Source organism: Lupinus angustifolius, unplaced genomic scaffold (genome assembly GCF_001865875.1).
Source record: "Lupinus angustifolius cultivar Tanjil unplaced genomic scaffold, LupAngTanjil_v1.0 Scaffold_260_27, whole genome shotgun sequence".
In the NCBI taxonomy this organism is placed as follows: Eukaryota; Viridiplantae; Streptophyta; class Magnoliopsida; order Fabales; family Fabaceae; genus Lupinus; species Lupinus angustifolius.
In genome coordinates, this window is record NW_017727401.1 from 1 (window position 1) to 15,990 (window position 15,990).

The 15,990-nt window shown below is 33.3% G+C and overlaps 2 protein-coding genes across 4 annotated transcripts; both read left to right on the plus strand.

Annotated features, from left to right (window-relative positions):
* Positions 1–856: 856 nt before the first annotated feature.
* LOC109340820 (U-box domain-containing protein 4-like) lies at positions 857–7,972 on the plus strand. 3 transcript variants are annotated; one of them, XM_019578563.1, is made up of 5 exons: positions 857–1,220; positions 3,005–3,285; positions 5,238–5,354; positions 5,475–7,541; positions 7,669–7,972. In XM_019578563.1, the coding sequence occupies exons 2-5, from the start codon at positions 3,010–3,012 to the stop codon at positions 7,726–7,728; spliced, it is 2,520 nt and encodes an 839-aa protein (XP_019434108.1). In that variant the 5' UTR covers positions 857–1,220; positions 3,005–3,009; the 3' UTR covers positions 7,729–7,972. The 3 variants fall into 3 exon arrangements, with proteins under 3 accessions (XP_019434108.1, XP_019434110.1, XP_019434109.1); XM_019578565.1 differs by lacking the exon at positions 857–1,220 and having other exon boundaries at positions 2,514–3,285; positions 5,475–6,199; positions 6,236–7,541; XM_019578564.1 differs by lacking the exon at positions 857–1,220 and having other exon boundaries at positions 2,514–3,285; positions 5,487–7,541.
* Positions 7,973–8,678: 706 nt separating this feature from the next.
* Positions 8,679–12,297, plus strand: LOC109340819 (dynein light chain LC6, flagellar outer arm-like). Its single transcript, XM_019578562.1, has 3 exons — positions 8,679–8,913; positions 9,019–9,124; positions 12,018–12,297. The coding sequence occupies exons 1-3, from the start codon at positions 8,764–8,766 to the stop codon at positions 12,098–12,100; spliced, it is 339 nt and encodes a 112-aa protein (XP_019434107.1). The 5' UTR covers positions 8,679–8,763; the 3' UTR covers positions 12,101–12,297.
* The last annotated feature ends 3,693 nt before the right edge of the window (positions 12,298–15,990 follow it).

Consider the following 15,990-nt stretch of genomic DNA (forward strand, 5'->3'; position numbering starts at 1 on the left):
TTATGACTTTATATGATACTTATATACGCATTCACAAAAAATATGATGCAAAAATAACTCCTTATATTTATAATTTTATATAGAAAATATAAATGTGAGATATTATCTAATACAATTTGAATTTTATTTATTGAGTTATTTAAGAATCAAATATTTTCTATAATCACACTTTCAACAAATAAATGCTTAAACAAACACATTTATAATTGTTAATATTCTACCTATACACTCAAAAATCAATGTTAATATTGCACTTATATGAATGAGATATATAATGTTTCAATACATGATTTATTGATATTATAAAGTATATGTATATTTGCATTATACATAAACAAAGAAACGATCTGTGCAAGTGCACGGGTACACTGCTAGTTTAACCATAAGTCTATCTCCTAAATTGTTCCTCAATGCCTAAATTGTTTAAATACTATGTTGTTGTTGTTAGTGTTATTGCTATTGTTCTTTACTTTACTGTTGTTGTTGTTTGTTTTTTTAAATGGTATTGATTATTTGTTTTTGCTGTTTTATGATTTATATTTAGTAACTTTTATTACTTTTGAGTGAATGTGAAATTTTAATTTCCTACCAAAAAAAAAAAACGATCCAAAAACATATAATATTTTAATTGGATTGAATCAAACATCTTAATAAATGATCATAAATTCCCCTATTATCAATACATACATTTCTTCCATATTAAATATTAAATCATTCGTAATACCAAGTTTAGAAGAAAAAAAAAAAGTATAAAAATGATGTATAAAACTTTACATTCCTAAATTTACAGTGCGGGGAAATTAAAATTTCAATAAATCATAAATGTGTTATCTTCTTCTTCTACCCGAAAATTTAAGAGAGAGAATTTGGGAATTTTAAAGTAAAAAAACCCAGACCTGTCTCTCACATTTCCCATTATTTCAAGTTTTCAACTGCTTGCCCTAACCACTACCACCCACCCCCACTCATACTCTTCTACCGGACCACCACCGCCGCTTCCGTCAAAACCAAACCGGCGGCACCGCCCTCTTTCACCGGTGATCTCAGCCTAATGTCAGCGCTGCCGGTCAAAACCCGACGCCTAATGTAAAAGAAGAAACTCTCTCGGTTCGAGAACCTTCTAAGCCTGTTTTTTTAGTTCAATTCCAGCTTATCATTTTAGCAAAACGCAAATCGAACAGAGCACGGAAATCCTAGTATCAGCTTCCAATCCAGTACTGGTAAACCACTTATTTTCGTTGAATTCTCTTGAAATTCTAACTCTGGTAGCACTTAGATATATAACTTTTTAATTTTATATGTTTGAGTTTCTTCTTGTTGAAATTGACTAATGTAATGTTAGGATTGCAACTGTGTAGTCGTTTTATGCATTATTGTTGTTAAAGGAGGAAGCCTGAAAAAATTAAATAAATATGGAAAATAATATAATAGTGCTGGTTAAGAGTGAAATAAGTTCTAATTTGTTTATGGTGTGAATTGAGTTCACTTTATTGATCTGGTTCAGCTTCAAGTGGCTATTTTTGGATCCGTTGTTTCAAGAAATTAATTTCATTTGAGTTTGGTTGATAAACTTAATGAATGAATTTTTATTTAGTAAAAGTCTAGGGTTAGGACTTAGGACTAGGAGTGACTGTCCCATCCAAGGTTTACAAGGGCACTTTCCAGGCTCAATGAGAGCTTAGCTGTTGAGTTGAGTTAGTTTTAGCTCGAGTCAGCTGAAATTTTGAGTTTAGGTTGATCAATTTGATCTCTAGTGCCTTGTTTGGTGCAGTGATAAAGATCGAATATTATAAGTTGAAGTTATTCTGTGATAACAGTGTTGGTGCATTTGCATGGCAGTAAATTACTGAGTTAAAATGTTGTAGAATTCCATTATGTTAAGGGGTTTAGTATACGGAAAGATAGGAGCGCCATTCACGAGGTGCGAGACACAGAACCCCATTTAAAGAAGAGGTACTCCTATCTTTCAGCCTTACTTTTAGGAGCACTCTCTCCACTATGTCAATTGGAATTACAGCCTGGTTTGTCTACTTCCGCGTGTGGATGGGAAGCTCTTCACAGTTCGATGGGGTTGTGCTGGAGTGTGAGTTGCGTATCAAGTCTATTATTAGCCCGGCATTTAATAGCGAGCTCTTTTTTATGAAAACTTCCTGACATCAGTTGTGATCCATTCATATTCCATACTACCTAACATTTATTCTTTTCCATTTTTATTTCTCCATTTACTGCGAAGTCCTTTTTCCTCTTTTTTAATCATAAAAGAACATTTTTTGGGGTAATTGACATTTAATTACATTAGGTCACATTTGGTCCAAAAGTTCATAATTTAGCTTAAGGCTATCAGGTAACTTATGCAATCCTATGTCAAACATCAGATAATGTAAAGGTTTATCAGTACCCTGTACTTTTAGGTCTTATCATTTCCCTTTATCCTATTCTATATCTGCTATTCTACATGGTCTATCTAACACCAGCTAAAGATTCTCTTCCTTCCTGTTTACCCTATTTGTCATTGATTGGAATTTGGTCATCGCTTCCTTGCATCCTGCATGGAAAAACTCTAAAGTGAAAGCATTAGCTCTAGTAGGTATGTACTTAAGTGAAGAGAAATTTATATTTCAGCATTGTTGCTTTTAACTATAGGTTGTTGAGGGCACTACCCCTCAATCAATACAGTTATTGATTGTTTGAATTATGGGATAGTGATACTTTTTTTTTGGTTGCATGCAGTGGAGAATTTGAGGGAAGATGGGATCCCTACTGTCTAACTAACCTACTCTTTACTTGTACTTTTGGGTTTTAAATCATCATATTGTACCAAAAGTTCATACCTTTGCTTTTGCCATTTTGGTTGCAGTTAGAATTTTCTGGCACATGCTAGTATGCTACCATAATCAGTTGATTTCCACAATTAAATGTAAATAATGGAAGCATTAAATTTACGTTTAAGAGATTTTCTTTTTCGGGATCGGATCTACATGCAAATTGTTTGTTACTGATGCAGGTACTATGGAGATATCATTGTTAAAGATGCTTGTTAGTGGCATATCCTCATTTTTGCATTTATCATTTTCTGGAAAAAAGAACTCAGAACCTGTCACAAAGTATTACCAGAGGGCAGAAGAGATACTTAAGTTGGTGAAGCCAATTATTGATGTGATTGTTAATTCTGAGCTAGCTTCTGATGAAGTGCTTTGTCAGTTATTTGAAGAACTTGGTCATGCTGTTGATGAATTAAGGGAGCACATTGAGAACTGGCACCTACTGTCCAGCAAGATTTACTTTGTAAGTCTCAAATATTGCAAGTCTCATAATATTGCAAGTCTTAAATTTGTCGATTTCGATATAGATGACATATTTATCATAACTGTTAATTTAATGTAAAATGAACTGAGCTTCCATCACAGGGTTGTTCCCCTTGTCATTTCACTGAATGCAGATTCAATTTTAGGATAAAATGTCTTCAATATTTTGTTTTCTGGCTGGCAAGGAACTCATGCTATTTACTGTTGTCTTGTGAGGAGGAACAAATGATAGCAATAGCATGGGTGTATTTTTCATCTTCCATTTCCCTCTTACAGGAACCCTTGGAGAAGTATGACACCAAACCTTGCTATTGTGGTGCATAGTGAGTGAACCTTAGGCCGTACAAACATCACACTTGAATCCCATACTTCTGATGTTGGGCTCAAGTTACCAGACCTTGCAATTAGATCTTATCACTATCTTGCTTTATGCAGCCTCATTGCACACGCAGGTTGGCTGTGCACTAGTCTTGGAGAATACGACAATGTCGGTTTCAGTTTCACCACTTGATTTGCCAGTTTGCCACTGGGAGACATGGTAGAAGGCTCTGATACAAACCAATATGAAAGCTAGCCTTTGGTAGTAGATCTCAGTGCCATATAAACCTCACTGGAATCCCTACTCCCAAGTCCCAACGCGATACTTGAGTTTCATACCTTGCAAATAGATCTGAACACCCTCTCTCCCTTACTTCATACTGTTCCATCCTACTTAATCAATGTTTTGCTTTGTGTTTGCTAATCATCTATATTCTAATTTCCTTTTCAAGTTACTTTATATTTACGATTAAAAGGTTCTAATTTTCGAGAATCAATGGTAATAAATATAGTGAATCCATTCCAACCGATACATTAATTGCATGATTTCATTTCCAACCCTAATAATGTTAGACAGTGAGATACCTGGTGGTATGTTGATAGTATTTAGTGGTAAATGGATAATATGTGGTAGTGATGGCTATGGTAACATGATAGATAGTGTGTTACATTCAAATACCAGCTATTTTTTTGTAAGAACTTTTATTTGTATGATTTCCTCCTCTTTCTTTTGTTTTGCTCATGTTCCTGCATCTTCATTACCAACATATTGTTTGAAGAAAATGATAGTTCTATCCTCTCTGCAGTCTGAACATGTATACCTCTATCATTGTATTTAGCATCCCCAGAAGTTCAAGATTCTGAGACTGCAACTTACATAAACTTAGTTTGCACCGTTGTGTAGTTTTCCATGTAATCATAATCGTGTGATTCAAATTATAAATTTAGCTAGATATATTTCCCTTTCTAGAATTTAATTGTCAGATCAACTTCCTAATCAATTAAATATGGCCTTCTTGCTGCAGAAATTATTGTTATTTGATATTGCCGTCTTCACCTTTCAATAATAGAAGTGTCATAGTTTAGATCATGGGTGATGGTTGGATTCAGATTTGACTTGTCAAATGCATGGATTAATCATGTTGATACTTGTTTTTTTTTTCCTTTTCCCTGAGAGATAATGCTATATGTTATGAACTTCTTAAAGAGATTAGAAAATTTTCAGGGTGATTGGTTTGCATGTTGATTTGTGCAGAAAAGTTATGGTATCATGCTTTACATATTCATGGGTCAATCTGATGGTAGAGAAATGGTGAAGTTTTTATGTGAAAAATGCTTTTTATAAAGCATTACCACCCTCTTTGTAAGAAACATGATGTTAGCCATACATCACTCCTGGTTGCTGTTTGTCTCCACCTTTACGAGATGTAATTAGATTAGAAGTGGACAGTGTGCAACAGTGCAAGTATCTTCACTTGAATTGGCTTGCTACCTGGTATAGAACTAATGAAAGTAGAACATGTAGTACTTCTGTTGTGCCTGCATCTTATGGATGTTCATTATGTCATTCTCGCTTGTTCAAATTCTTAGTACTCCCTCTTTCGTGATAATTAGGTTATACAAGCTGAACCCTTGATATCTAGGATTCGAACTTCAGGGCTCAATATTTTCCAGCAGCTGAAGGCTTTCCATGATTGCCTCCCTGATGAATTGAGTTCTGAACATGTAGAGGTAAAATATTATATTTTTAATCAACTAGTAGTGTAAAGGTCCCTCTTTTAATTGGATTTATATAAATGTTCATTACGGAATAAAAACTTAGGATGCATAATTTCAATGTGAAAATTGCAGCGCTGTGTTCAGAAACTTAAGCATTTGGGACGAGATGAAACCTCATCAGATATTAAGGAAGCGATTACGGAACAACAGGATGGTGTAGGGTCGAGTTCAGAGGCAATGACAAAAATTGCTGATCGCTTGGGCTTAAGGTCTAATGAGGAGGTTCTGATTGAGGCCGTGGCCCTTGAAAAGTTGAAGGAAAATGCTGAACAAACCGAAAATACTGCAGAAGCTGAATACATTGATCAAATAATTGCTGTAGTGACATGTATGCATGAGCATCTTGTTATGCTTAAGCAAGCACTGAGTTGCAGCCCAGTTCCAGTACCTGCTGATTTTTGTTGTCCTCTATCTTTGGAGTTGATGATTGATCCAGTGATTGTGGCATCAGGGCAAACCTATGAGCGGGTTTTCATCAAGAACTGGATTGATCTTGGCCTTAATGTTTGTCCAAAGACACGCCAGACTCTGTCTCATACCAACCTAATACCTAACTACACTGTAAAGGCATTAATTGCAAACTGGTGTGAATCAAACAATGTGAAGCTGGTTGATCCCTCTAAGTCCAAGAATTTAAGTCAAGTATCTGTTCTTCATGGGTATTTGGAGTCTGGTACAACCAGGGAATCACCTGTTTTTGCTCAGTCAAGGAGCAACCAGCCATCCTCACCCGAGTCAGCTCATTCTCATTCTTTTTGTTCACCAGGGAATAACTTAACTTCTGGTGGAACCCAGCAAGAGGGAACACCACCACTGCATCCTTGTTCAACTTCAGAAGGTTCCTTAAGTGGCATGGTTAATGAGCAAAATATGGATCCTGCAAGAACATCACCCACAGATTTAGTTGACAGGTTTGCTAGCTCAGATGAAAGCAGTGTAGATTCTACTGGCCAACCATTAATATCGCCACCTAGAAGGGAATCTTCCAGTGTCTTTAGCTCTGAACAATCTCAAACCCATGCCAGAACTGTTTCTGACTCCAGTGCACTTTCTAATGCAAAATTTCCTCAAGAAACACAGGGTGATGACAACAGTGCTCCTCAACTGTCAACCAGTCCAAGCTACAGTAGAGATGCATCTGGCGAATTGAATCCTGGGCAAGATGCTGCTGGAGCTGCTGCCGTGCTATCTCCACATAGACAACCTGAGTTCCCACCCCGTTTTGTGGAGAGAAGATCTCGCAGCCAAGCTATGTGGCGGCGACCATCCGAGAGGCTTGGTTCTAGGATAGTATCTTCTCCTGCTAATGAAACAAGAGCTGATCTGTCTGCAATTGAAAACCAGGTTCGGACTTTTGTCGAGGGTTTGAGGAGCTCTGATTTTGATACTCAGAGAGAGGCAACAGCCGAACTTCGTCTTCTTGCTAAGCACAATATGGATAATAGAATTGCAATTGCAAACTGTGGAGCCATTAGCTTATTAGTTGACTTACTTCGATCAATTGATACCAGGATCCAGGAAAATGCTGTTACAGCACTTCTCAACCTATCAATCAATGATAACAACAAAGCTGCAATTGCGACTGCTGGTGCAATTGAACCTTTGATTCATGTGCTTGAGACAGGGAGCCCAGAAGCCAAGGAGAATTCAGCTGCCACTCTTTTCAGCTTATCCGTGATTGAGGAAAACAAGATCACCATAGGGAGGTCTGGGGCAATTAGACCACTGGTTGATTTACTAGGGAATGGAACCCCTAGGGGGAAGAAAGATGCTGCAACTGCTTTGTTTAATTTATCAATATTCCATGAAAACAAGAGTCGGATTGTGCAAGCTGGTGCTGTGAGGCACCTTGTGGAGTTAATGGACCCAGCAGCTGGAATGGTTGATAAAGCAGTGGCTGTCTTAGCAAATCTTGCTACAATTCCCGAAGGATGGAAAGCAATTGGTCAGGAAGGCGGGATTCCTGTTCTGGTTGAGGTTGTCGAGTTGGGTTCTGCGAGAGGTAAAGAGAATGCAGCAGCAGCTCTTCTACATCTTTGCTTAAACAGTAGCAGATTTTTAAGCATGGTGCTGCAGGAAGGAGCCGTCCCACCATTAGTAGCTTTATCACAGTCAGGCACCCCAAGGGCCAAAGAAAAAGTATGGTTCTTTCTTTATAGTTTCATGTTTTAGTTACCTTTTATTCTATTTTTCTTTTATTGTTTAATCCTTTTATTCCAGTTCAATTATTTGGAAAAGGGAGTGATGGATTTTGTTCTATGTTTAGGCCCAGGCTCTCCTTAATCAATTTAGAAGTCAAAGACATGGTAATGCTGGGAGGAACTGATTTTGAATTCCCAACCTCTTGGGCTATCCTAAGGTTTTGAATTAACTCCTATAGAATCTCTAATTTATACATTATACAGTGCAAATAATGTGTGTAAAGGTGTTTTGTTTTCACTTGATTGTAAAGGTAAAAAAATGTTTATGGAGGATTGATTGTGTCCTCATGTGATAAACCTTTGTGATGAGAAGAAAATTATATATGTAAGTCTAGGTTTTGTTTTAACAGAATATTTCTGGCTTTTGTTTTAACAAATAATTTTATTTGGTTTATTTTGTGACGCCTTAACAGTCCCTTTCGATGAGAAGGGCCTGCTTATTATGTTCAATGCTTGTAGATACACTCCTTCCTTCATATTTTTCTTTTCCCAATGATAATTCCATTGCAACGTAGTATTGCACTATTGTTACACTATTTTAATGTGATTCAAGTTGAAAAAGTTACCAGATAAGGCAACAATGTCCCTGCCAACACTGGTGTGATTTCAAAAGGATGATGCCACACTACAATATATAAAATTGTTTTTACCCAATGACTACAGTTTTTAAAAACAAACTCATGCATAATCTTGAAGCCGTTGTGTTATCGTCATTTTATTGAATGGAAGTGTCAATTCCAAATGTCACATAGGTAGGAACATATGAAACATGGTGGATATAGCTCTTCCAACCAAATTTTATTCCATCAATAAGACTTGAGTTTGAGATCTCACTTAATAGTAAAATACTTTAATATTTAATTATATTTTTGATATATTTTAATGTAAAATATAATATGAGATAGAGCTGTGTGATTTAAATTTTTTAATTTGTTGAAAAATGTAAACAAATGTAAAATAAAAAAATAATAATAACAATAAAGATAAAAGTATCACATCAAATGATTATTTATTTATTTTTGTTTTCATGCATTTCTGGATAGAATAGTGGCTCACATTTCTGACATAAACAAAAACTTAAAAGAGTCACTCCACCTAACGCCATATAACTTCACCAAATATCAAACCTACACAGAGAAAAAGTAAAATAGTCAAAAAATATGAGTCAAGACACAAAGCACAACATTGCCGGAGCTCTCACGGCGAAACCGTCACCACCGGCGCCAGCACCGCCCACTAAAAAAGTAATCATCAAAAGTGCTGACATGTTGCTGGACATGCAAAAGGAGGCAGTTGATATCGCCGTCGCAGTTAGTTTTACAACGATTTCTGATTTTTTTTTAATTCTGTTTCTGGGTTTGGTTGATTTTGGTGTGTTGTTTGATAAAGTTTTGAACTTTTTATAAATGACTCAGGCGTTTGAAAGATGCAGTGTGGAGAAAGATGTTGCAGAACAGATAAAGAAGGAGTTTGATAAGAGGCATGGCCCCACTTGGCATTGCATAGTTGGTCGAAATTTTGGTAATTCGTTTTTTCTGCACTTTTTCAATCACTTTTTAAACTTGGGTATCCCAGATTTGCTCAGATTTGTATTACGTTGTGAGTAGTGTTAATTTCTTCTTAGATGTTATTGTTTTTCTGTGGGGTATGCTATTCTTCTCATCCAGAAATTGAGTAGATCTAAGCTTGTTTTATTAGTCCTTGTTTAATTGAAGCTATTGATTGTGCGGTTTTCTTCATGGTTGCAAGTTAGAACATAGGAGTGATGTTTCGAAGGCCAGTTTTGTGTGTGTTTGTTTTGCATTTGGTTTCTGTAACAGTGTATCTATTTTTATTTAATTGCATTTTTTAATTTCCTAGTAATGAAGTAAGACTCAGTTTCTTTCTCTCTACCTCTCTTCTCCAAGGTAAAATGCTTAAGTTGAAAGGGTGTGCAAATATGCAGTGTACTTGTTGTGGATGAGTTACCTTTACGTATGGGTCCATTTGCGAGTTGGGTTTTGAAGAGGGAGGAAGGGAAAGGGAAGGCTTCAGAGCCATCTCACAAATGCATTTCATGGCTCCAAGTCTTTCCCTTCCCTTCCCTTCATTACTCTCCAAAAACCAATTTGCAAACAGACCCAGAGTTAAGAGTCATTCTGAGTTCAGCTAAAACCTGAACCCAACTCTTTTAGTGTGCCATGTATGCTGAGGTAGTGACTATCCTTTTCTTTTTATTTGAAAATTAATGACAGCTGGAGGATAGACCAGTTGACTATAAAATTTAACTTCTTTATAGATTAAAATTTTATATAAGGACAAATTCTATTCAAGTTGATATTCGATCCATGCCAATGTCCTACTATTGAAGACCCTCATAATTGTAAATAGTTACCTTGACAACTCCAACGTGAACTTGATACGTGGAAGGACTATCATGTTGGATGAAATCTGCTTGACTGATTTTCTTTATTCATAAGGGATGAAAATATATGGTCTATCATTCCTACTGTTTGTGTTAACTATGCTTAATGAGTTAATGACCATGAGGAGTACTAGATTTTTCAAATTATATCCGTCATTTAGTTGGAGACCTGATAAGGAATTCAGGCATGATGAAATCAAGGATGAATGGTCGAACATGATTCTGCTGCGGATCAAAAGGTCTGGTTGTTGTTCTCTGTTGTCTGAAGGGGCCATTTCTATTATTTCCTCTCACCTGCAGTTTGTGTTTCTTTCATCCATCTCAATATCAACCATCCATTCTGAAAGTTTACTGTTTGTCAACAACTGATGCTCTTTCTTAGCCTTGAATCTTGACTGTTAATCCAGTCCAAATAACATTGCATTGTAAAAAGTTGTCCTTTTCTTTTATTACTAGTAAATAAGGTCTTTAATTACTTAATATTAATACGGTGATGATGTGATAGATGTATTTCTTAGTATCTTGAGATGTTTAGTGAGCAATCTCTTTCTCTCGCTCACTAAATTTATAGTGTATATCAGTGTGGTTACCTTGTCAACTTGGTAGTCTTGATTAGTCAAATGTTTATCTGTGGCTATAGGAAGATTGCAGACCTAGACAATCTTGCATACTGATTTGTTAGATGCATAGTTATTGTTAAAATAGTTGAGCTTTTGTTAGTCGGTTAGTTAATTTGGTTAGGGTAGTTAGTGTTTTCTTCCCTTTACATAGATGATTCAATGTAACTTTGTAATTCAATTCAATTCAATAACATTTTCTCATTCTTTCTTGTTCATCAAGAATCTCTCTTATCCATGTCTACTACCATTTTAACATGGTATTATTGCTCTGATACCATGTTAACAGTTATAGTCATACTACATGTATAAGAGTAGGATTTGTGTAGTTTCCAACTTTTCACATATTTAGTAAGAAATATTTTGTAGTATTTAGTTAATTCAGTGTCAAGTGTTAACTAATATGCTTGTTTAATGTTGTCAATTAGCTTGTAGCTTAATTGGCATTGACCTACCAGCCACCTTTCTCTCTCTTACCCAGGTTCTTGCACCTACAATGTTGCCAATTATTGGAATGTTTATGTGGAAAAAGAATTGTATTCCGAATCTCATTAATTTATTAAAAAAGTATGTATGCACATACACATGTACTCAATGCACTCAATCAATTCGAAAACACCCTAATTGGAGAATCAAAGAAAAAAAAGAGCGGCCCAGTGCACGAGGTTTCCACCTAGTGGGTATGGTAAGGGTAGATGTATGCAGCCTTAGTCTCGCAAGTGAAGAGATTGTTTCCAGGATTTAAACATTACATCTCTCTGGTCTATTAAAATATCATTGAGTTTACTTTCCTTCTGAACTTCAATGTATTTGTTATGAAATTTCATTATTTTTAGGGTAAGAAATAGTAGCGTAAATGGATAGTTGTCTTTGGTATTTTTATGTTTAGCAGTCTAGCAGATTAACCTTCATGTCATTCAATAATAATCCTAATTGGTTCTGCTTTTACCACCATCCTTAATTGTTCCAAACAAGTGGCATTACCGATTTTTAATTGTTTTTTGTTCAGTTTAAGGCTGATAAGCTGAAACATATAATGTTCTGTTACTGGCTTAGTATATAATCTTCTAGATACTATGGAATTCTGAATGCACTTTCATTACCATTTAGTGTGGCTTATCAAAAAAAATTATCATTTAGTGTGGCTTATCAAAAAAATTTATCATTTAGTGTGGCTTATCAAAAAATTTTATCATTTAGTGTGATAGCCTAACTACATCACCTACCAAATATCATATCATACCTTCAAAGTTAAAAGACTAATAATTTTTTTCCAATGAAAATAATATTTGTTCTTGCTTATCTTGTTGGCATTTTTCTTGTTACTGTTGTAATGTTTACAATGATAAATTCAGTCTATAATTGAAATGCATTGATGGGATTTTTTTTGCAGGCTCATATGTAACTCATGAAACAAACCACTTTGTTTATTTCTATTTGGATCAGAAAGCTGTTTTACTTTTTAAATCTGGCTAACCATGTTGTGATGCTGACAAAGAAGTTGACAGCTATGGGAATTGTCTTTGTGATTATGCTGATGTATTTATCCTGCTTCTATTATGTACACTGGCAGTTATATAGGGACATTCTTGTGCTTGTATATTTAATGTAATGTAAACTAGTCCTCAAGTATGCATCCGAATATGAAATTCTAAGGGTGGTTTGTTTGCTTTTAAAAAAATGTTCTTATTGTTCTTATTTGCATTATATATTGTTTGTTTCAAGAATAACTTTTATTTTGAGTTTTTCACATGTTAAGAAACATGTTTGACATACAAAGGTGTTTTTTGTTTTTTTAAGACATTATACATATATTGTTTGTTTGACATGTTTAGAAACTAATTTGAGATACAAATCAGGGTCAAAATCAACTTAGTCTTTATTATGTGTTGTAAAATATGTTAAAAAATACTAATTTGATTCTTATTTGATATTTTCGAGAACGATTTTGAGATTTTTAATACTTAAGGAACTAATTTGATAATGTTGAAAAACATAAGGGATTGAAATGAATATTTATTAAAAAAATTATAAAATACAAATCATGAAATTTAGAAGTGGGATATCTGAATACCCTACCATATTATACAATATCAAGAATCGTGAGAAAGCAAGCACACGACATCACTCAGAATTTTCATTGGGCTTGTTCTTAAGTAGGGGTGGTAATTGGATGAGTTTGAATGGATTTGAATCTTAATGGATGAATAGAAAATTATCCACCAATTCATATAAATTCATTACATCACATTTTTAAATTATCCAATCTATATATATCCAATGAATTCCATCCATTCATTCATTCTATTCATGTATCCATTTTAATGGAATGAATGGATGGATATTCAACCATTTTTTTAATTTGAACAAAACAATTTTAATAAAACAGAAGAAAAAATTTCATTTAAAAATTATTATTTAATAAAATCATTTTTAAATATCAATTTTAAAAAATAATTTTCTTAACAAACACTTTTAAAAATTGTTTTTTTGATAAGCACTTTTAAAAAGGTGAATTGCTGAAGTTTTTTTATAAGCACTTTTATTGGTAAGAATCTCTGGTGCAACATAATTGGCAGGGGTGCAAAAGTTCGGTTCGGTTTCTGACGCAATTTAGTGACCAAACCTAACACAAAGATACAGTTCGGTGCTGCTCGATTAACCGCAAAATTTATTTAGACACCAAACCGAACCGTTCATTAACGGTTCATTTTTTTTACTTATTTAAAGAAAATCCTTTAAGAAATAGATGAAATTTTTTGCAAGGTATAGAGTCAACTAAATGAATACTAAACACATCAATAATAAAGTATTTAATACTCTTTCTAGTAAAACAATAATAATTCAACATCTCAATGTACTACAAACTTAAAATTTTAGTCCACAAAATCTTCGACAATGTCCAACAAAATTTAAGAATGACAAACTTGGTACCAATATTTTAGTCCAACAGTAACACCTAATACTCCACATGATTAGTAATGTCCTCAAGTTCTTCCTTTATTTTCTTTTAGTTCTTTAATTACTTTATTTAATTAATTTCATCTCTGAATATTGACAAAATGTATACTAGTTTTTTAGTTTTCTTTCTATCTTCTCAATAGATAATAAAGATAACAGATATTTAGGTTTGTTTACTAATTTATTTTTTTATTTGTGTCTTATTTATAGCCTATATGTATTAATAATTCTAAATTATTTTTAATATACGGTTCGGTTCTAACGGTTCCAAAATTTATAAAACCGTGAACCGGACCAAACTTAAATGGTTCTAAATAAAAAAATTGAACTGAACCACGGAGCTGAACCGAACTGAACTGCATTTTATGGTTCGGTTCGGTTTTATCGGTTTCAGGTTTAAACCGCAACCGCTTACACTCCTAATAATTGGGACTTCCATAAGTTATATGCAACAGTCCATCATCCTGAAATATTTTATTTTGTTATTATATTATCACATTAGTCAATAATAAAAATGATATATTTATACTTTGCATTAAGATGTTGGAGTAAAACACTAAGGCCGAAATCGTTTATACTTTTTTGATAAGCACATTTTAAAATTACAATTGCAATTTTCAATTTTTGTAAAATGTGCTTAGAAGGGTGAGAGAGATTTTTTATATTAATATTGAATTAATTGAAAAAAATTTGTTTTTATTTTTATTTTTTGGATGGATCAGGTATCCATCTAAATGGATATACCGATGGATATCCATTGGATATAATGGATGGATTTGAATACATCCATTATCAACTCTATCCATTGAATTATATTAATTTAAATCCATTATTTTTAATGGATAGATTTGGATGGATTTAATTTGGATAGATTTGGATGAATTTTGGAATATGGATAATTTTATCACCCCTAATTGTTAATCTAACATGCCACTATTCCTAAGAAAGTGATTTACATCATTTAAGTTAGATAAAATGGTTGATTTGAAAATCACCTACTATAATTCACATTCTAAAAGTTCTTAAATCAACATTCCCAAATGGTTGTAATATGACAATTATCTTCCATCATTGATAAGTTCTGCATTAAAAAATTTCTCAATTTTTAATGATTTTTTTAAGAGTTGAATTTTAGAGGGGAATAAATAAAAATGGAAGGCTTGTAAATCATGAAATACATTTATGAGATGACTTTCAAGCTTTCTTCTTTCCTTCATTTCCCTTAAAAATTCAACTCGCAAACAGATTCTAAGGTAAACATTGAGACATTACAACAAAAACAAGCATATTTTTAGCGATGTTAAAAAAAGCACTCACGGATTAACTGAGGTGACAAGCAAGCTTCAGGCAATAATTAATATCTATTATCTATATAACAAAAAAAACTTTTTATTGACACATGTCACAATCTCCTTAACTTAAGCTCCTTACCATGTCATCATTGACACATGTCACCATTTTCTTAACTTTCCACCCTCCAAAATGTCCACATATTCTTATAATGAACTCTCACACACTATATCTTTCTTCTACTATCTTAATATAAATATATGTGAGAATAGATTGTCCAAAGAATAGTCTATTTTCATCAAATTAATCTTTCATCTCTCTACTCTTATTTCATTTCAATTTACTTCTTAGTTTTCTTCTCTATTCTTATTTCAATTTACTTCTTAATCTTCTCTCCTTTTGAAACTCACAAATTACTTCTTCTACATTTTTTTCATTTTTATTAGACAGATCTAATCTTTTCCATCATCAAACGAAATATGATTTTCATCAAATTAATTTTTCATTTCTCTACTTTTATTTCATTTCAATTTACTTCTTAATTTTCTTCTCTATTCTTATTTCAATTTACTTCTTAATCTTCTCTTCTTTTGAAACTCACAAACTACTTCTCCTACATTTTTTTATTTTGATTAGACAGATCTAATCTCTTCCATCATCAAACGGGATATGATTTTATAGTCATTTCACTTTTTTATTACTTCATCATTCATGAATTATCTACCGAGATGTTCATTGATAGATATAATCATATTCAATTTCATATTATGTATAATTGATTATGATAATTAATTGATTTATTTATATTTTGATTAAATTATTTATGATTCGCTAATTTTAAGCAATGCTCATTATGGATATAAATTTGCATAACTATAAATAATAAATTTGCGAAAACTTAATAATGAGGCTACAAATATATGGTTGAAACTGTCTTCCTCTTTCCAATTAATCATATAATGAGTTATGATATTACAATTAATAAAGAAATATATTGATATTCTAACTCCCTTAAAAATATCTGACAATGAATTTATCTCAAAATAATGATTTTAATACTAATTATTAAAAAGATCTTAAAATGTTTGCAATTAATATTAACATATTCAATTTCA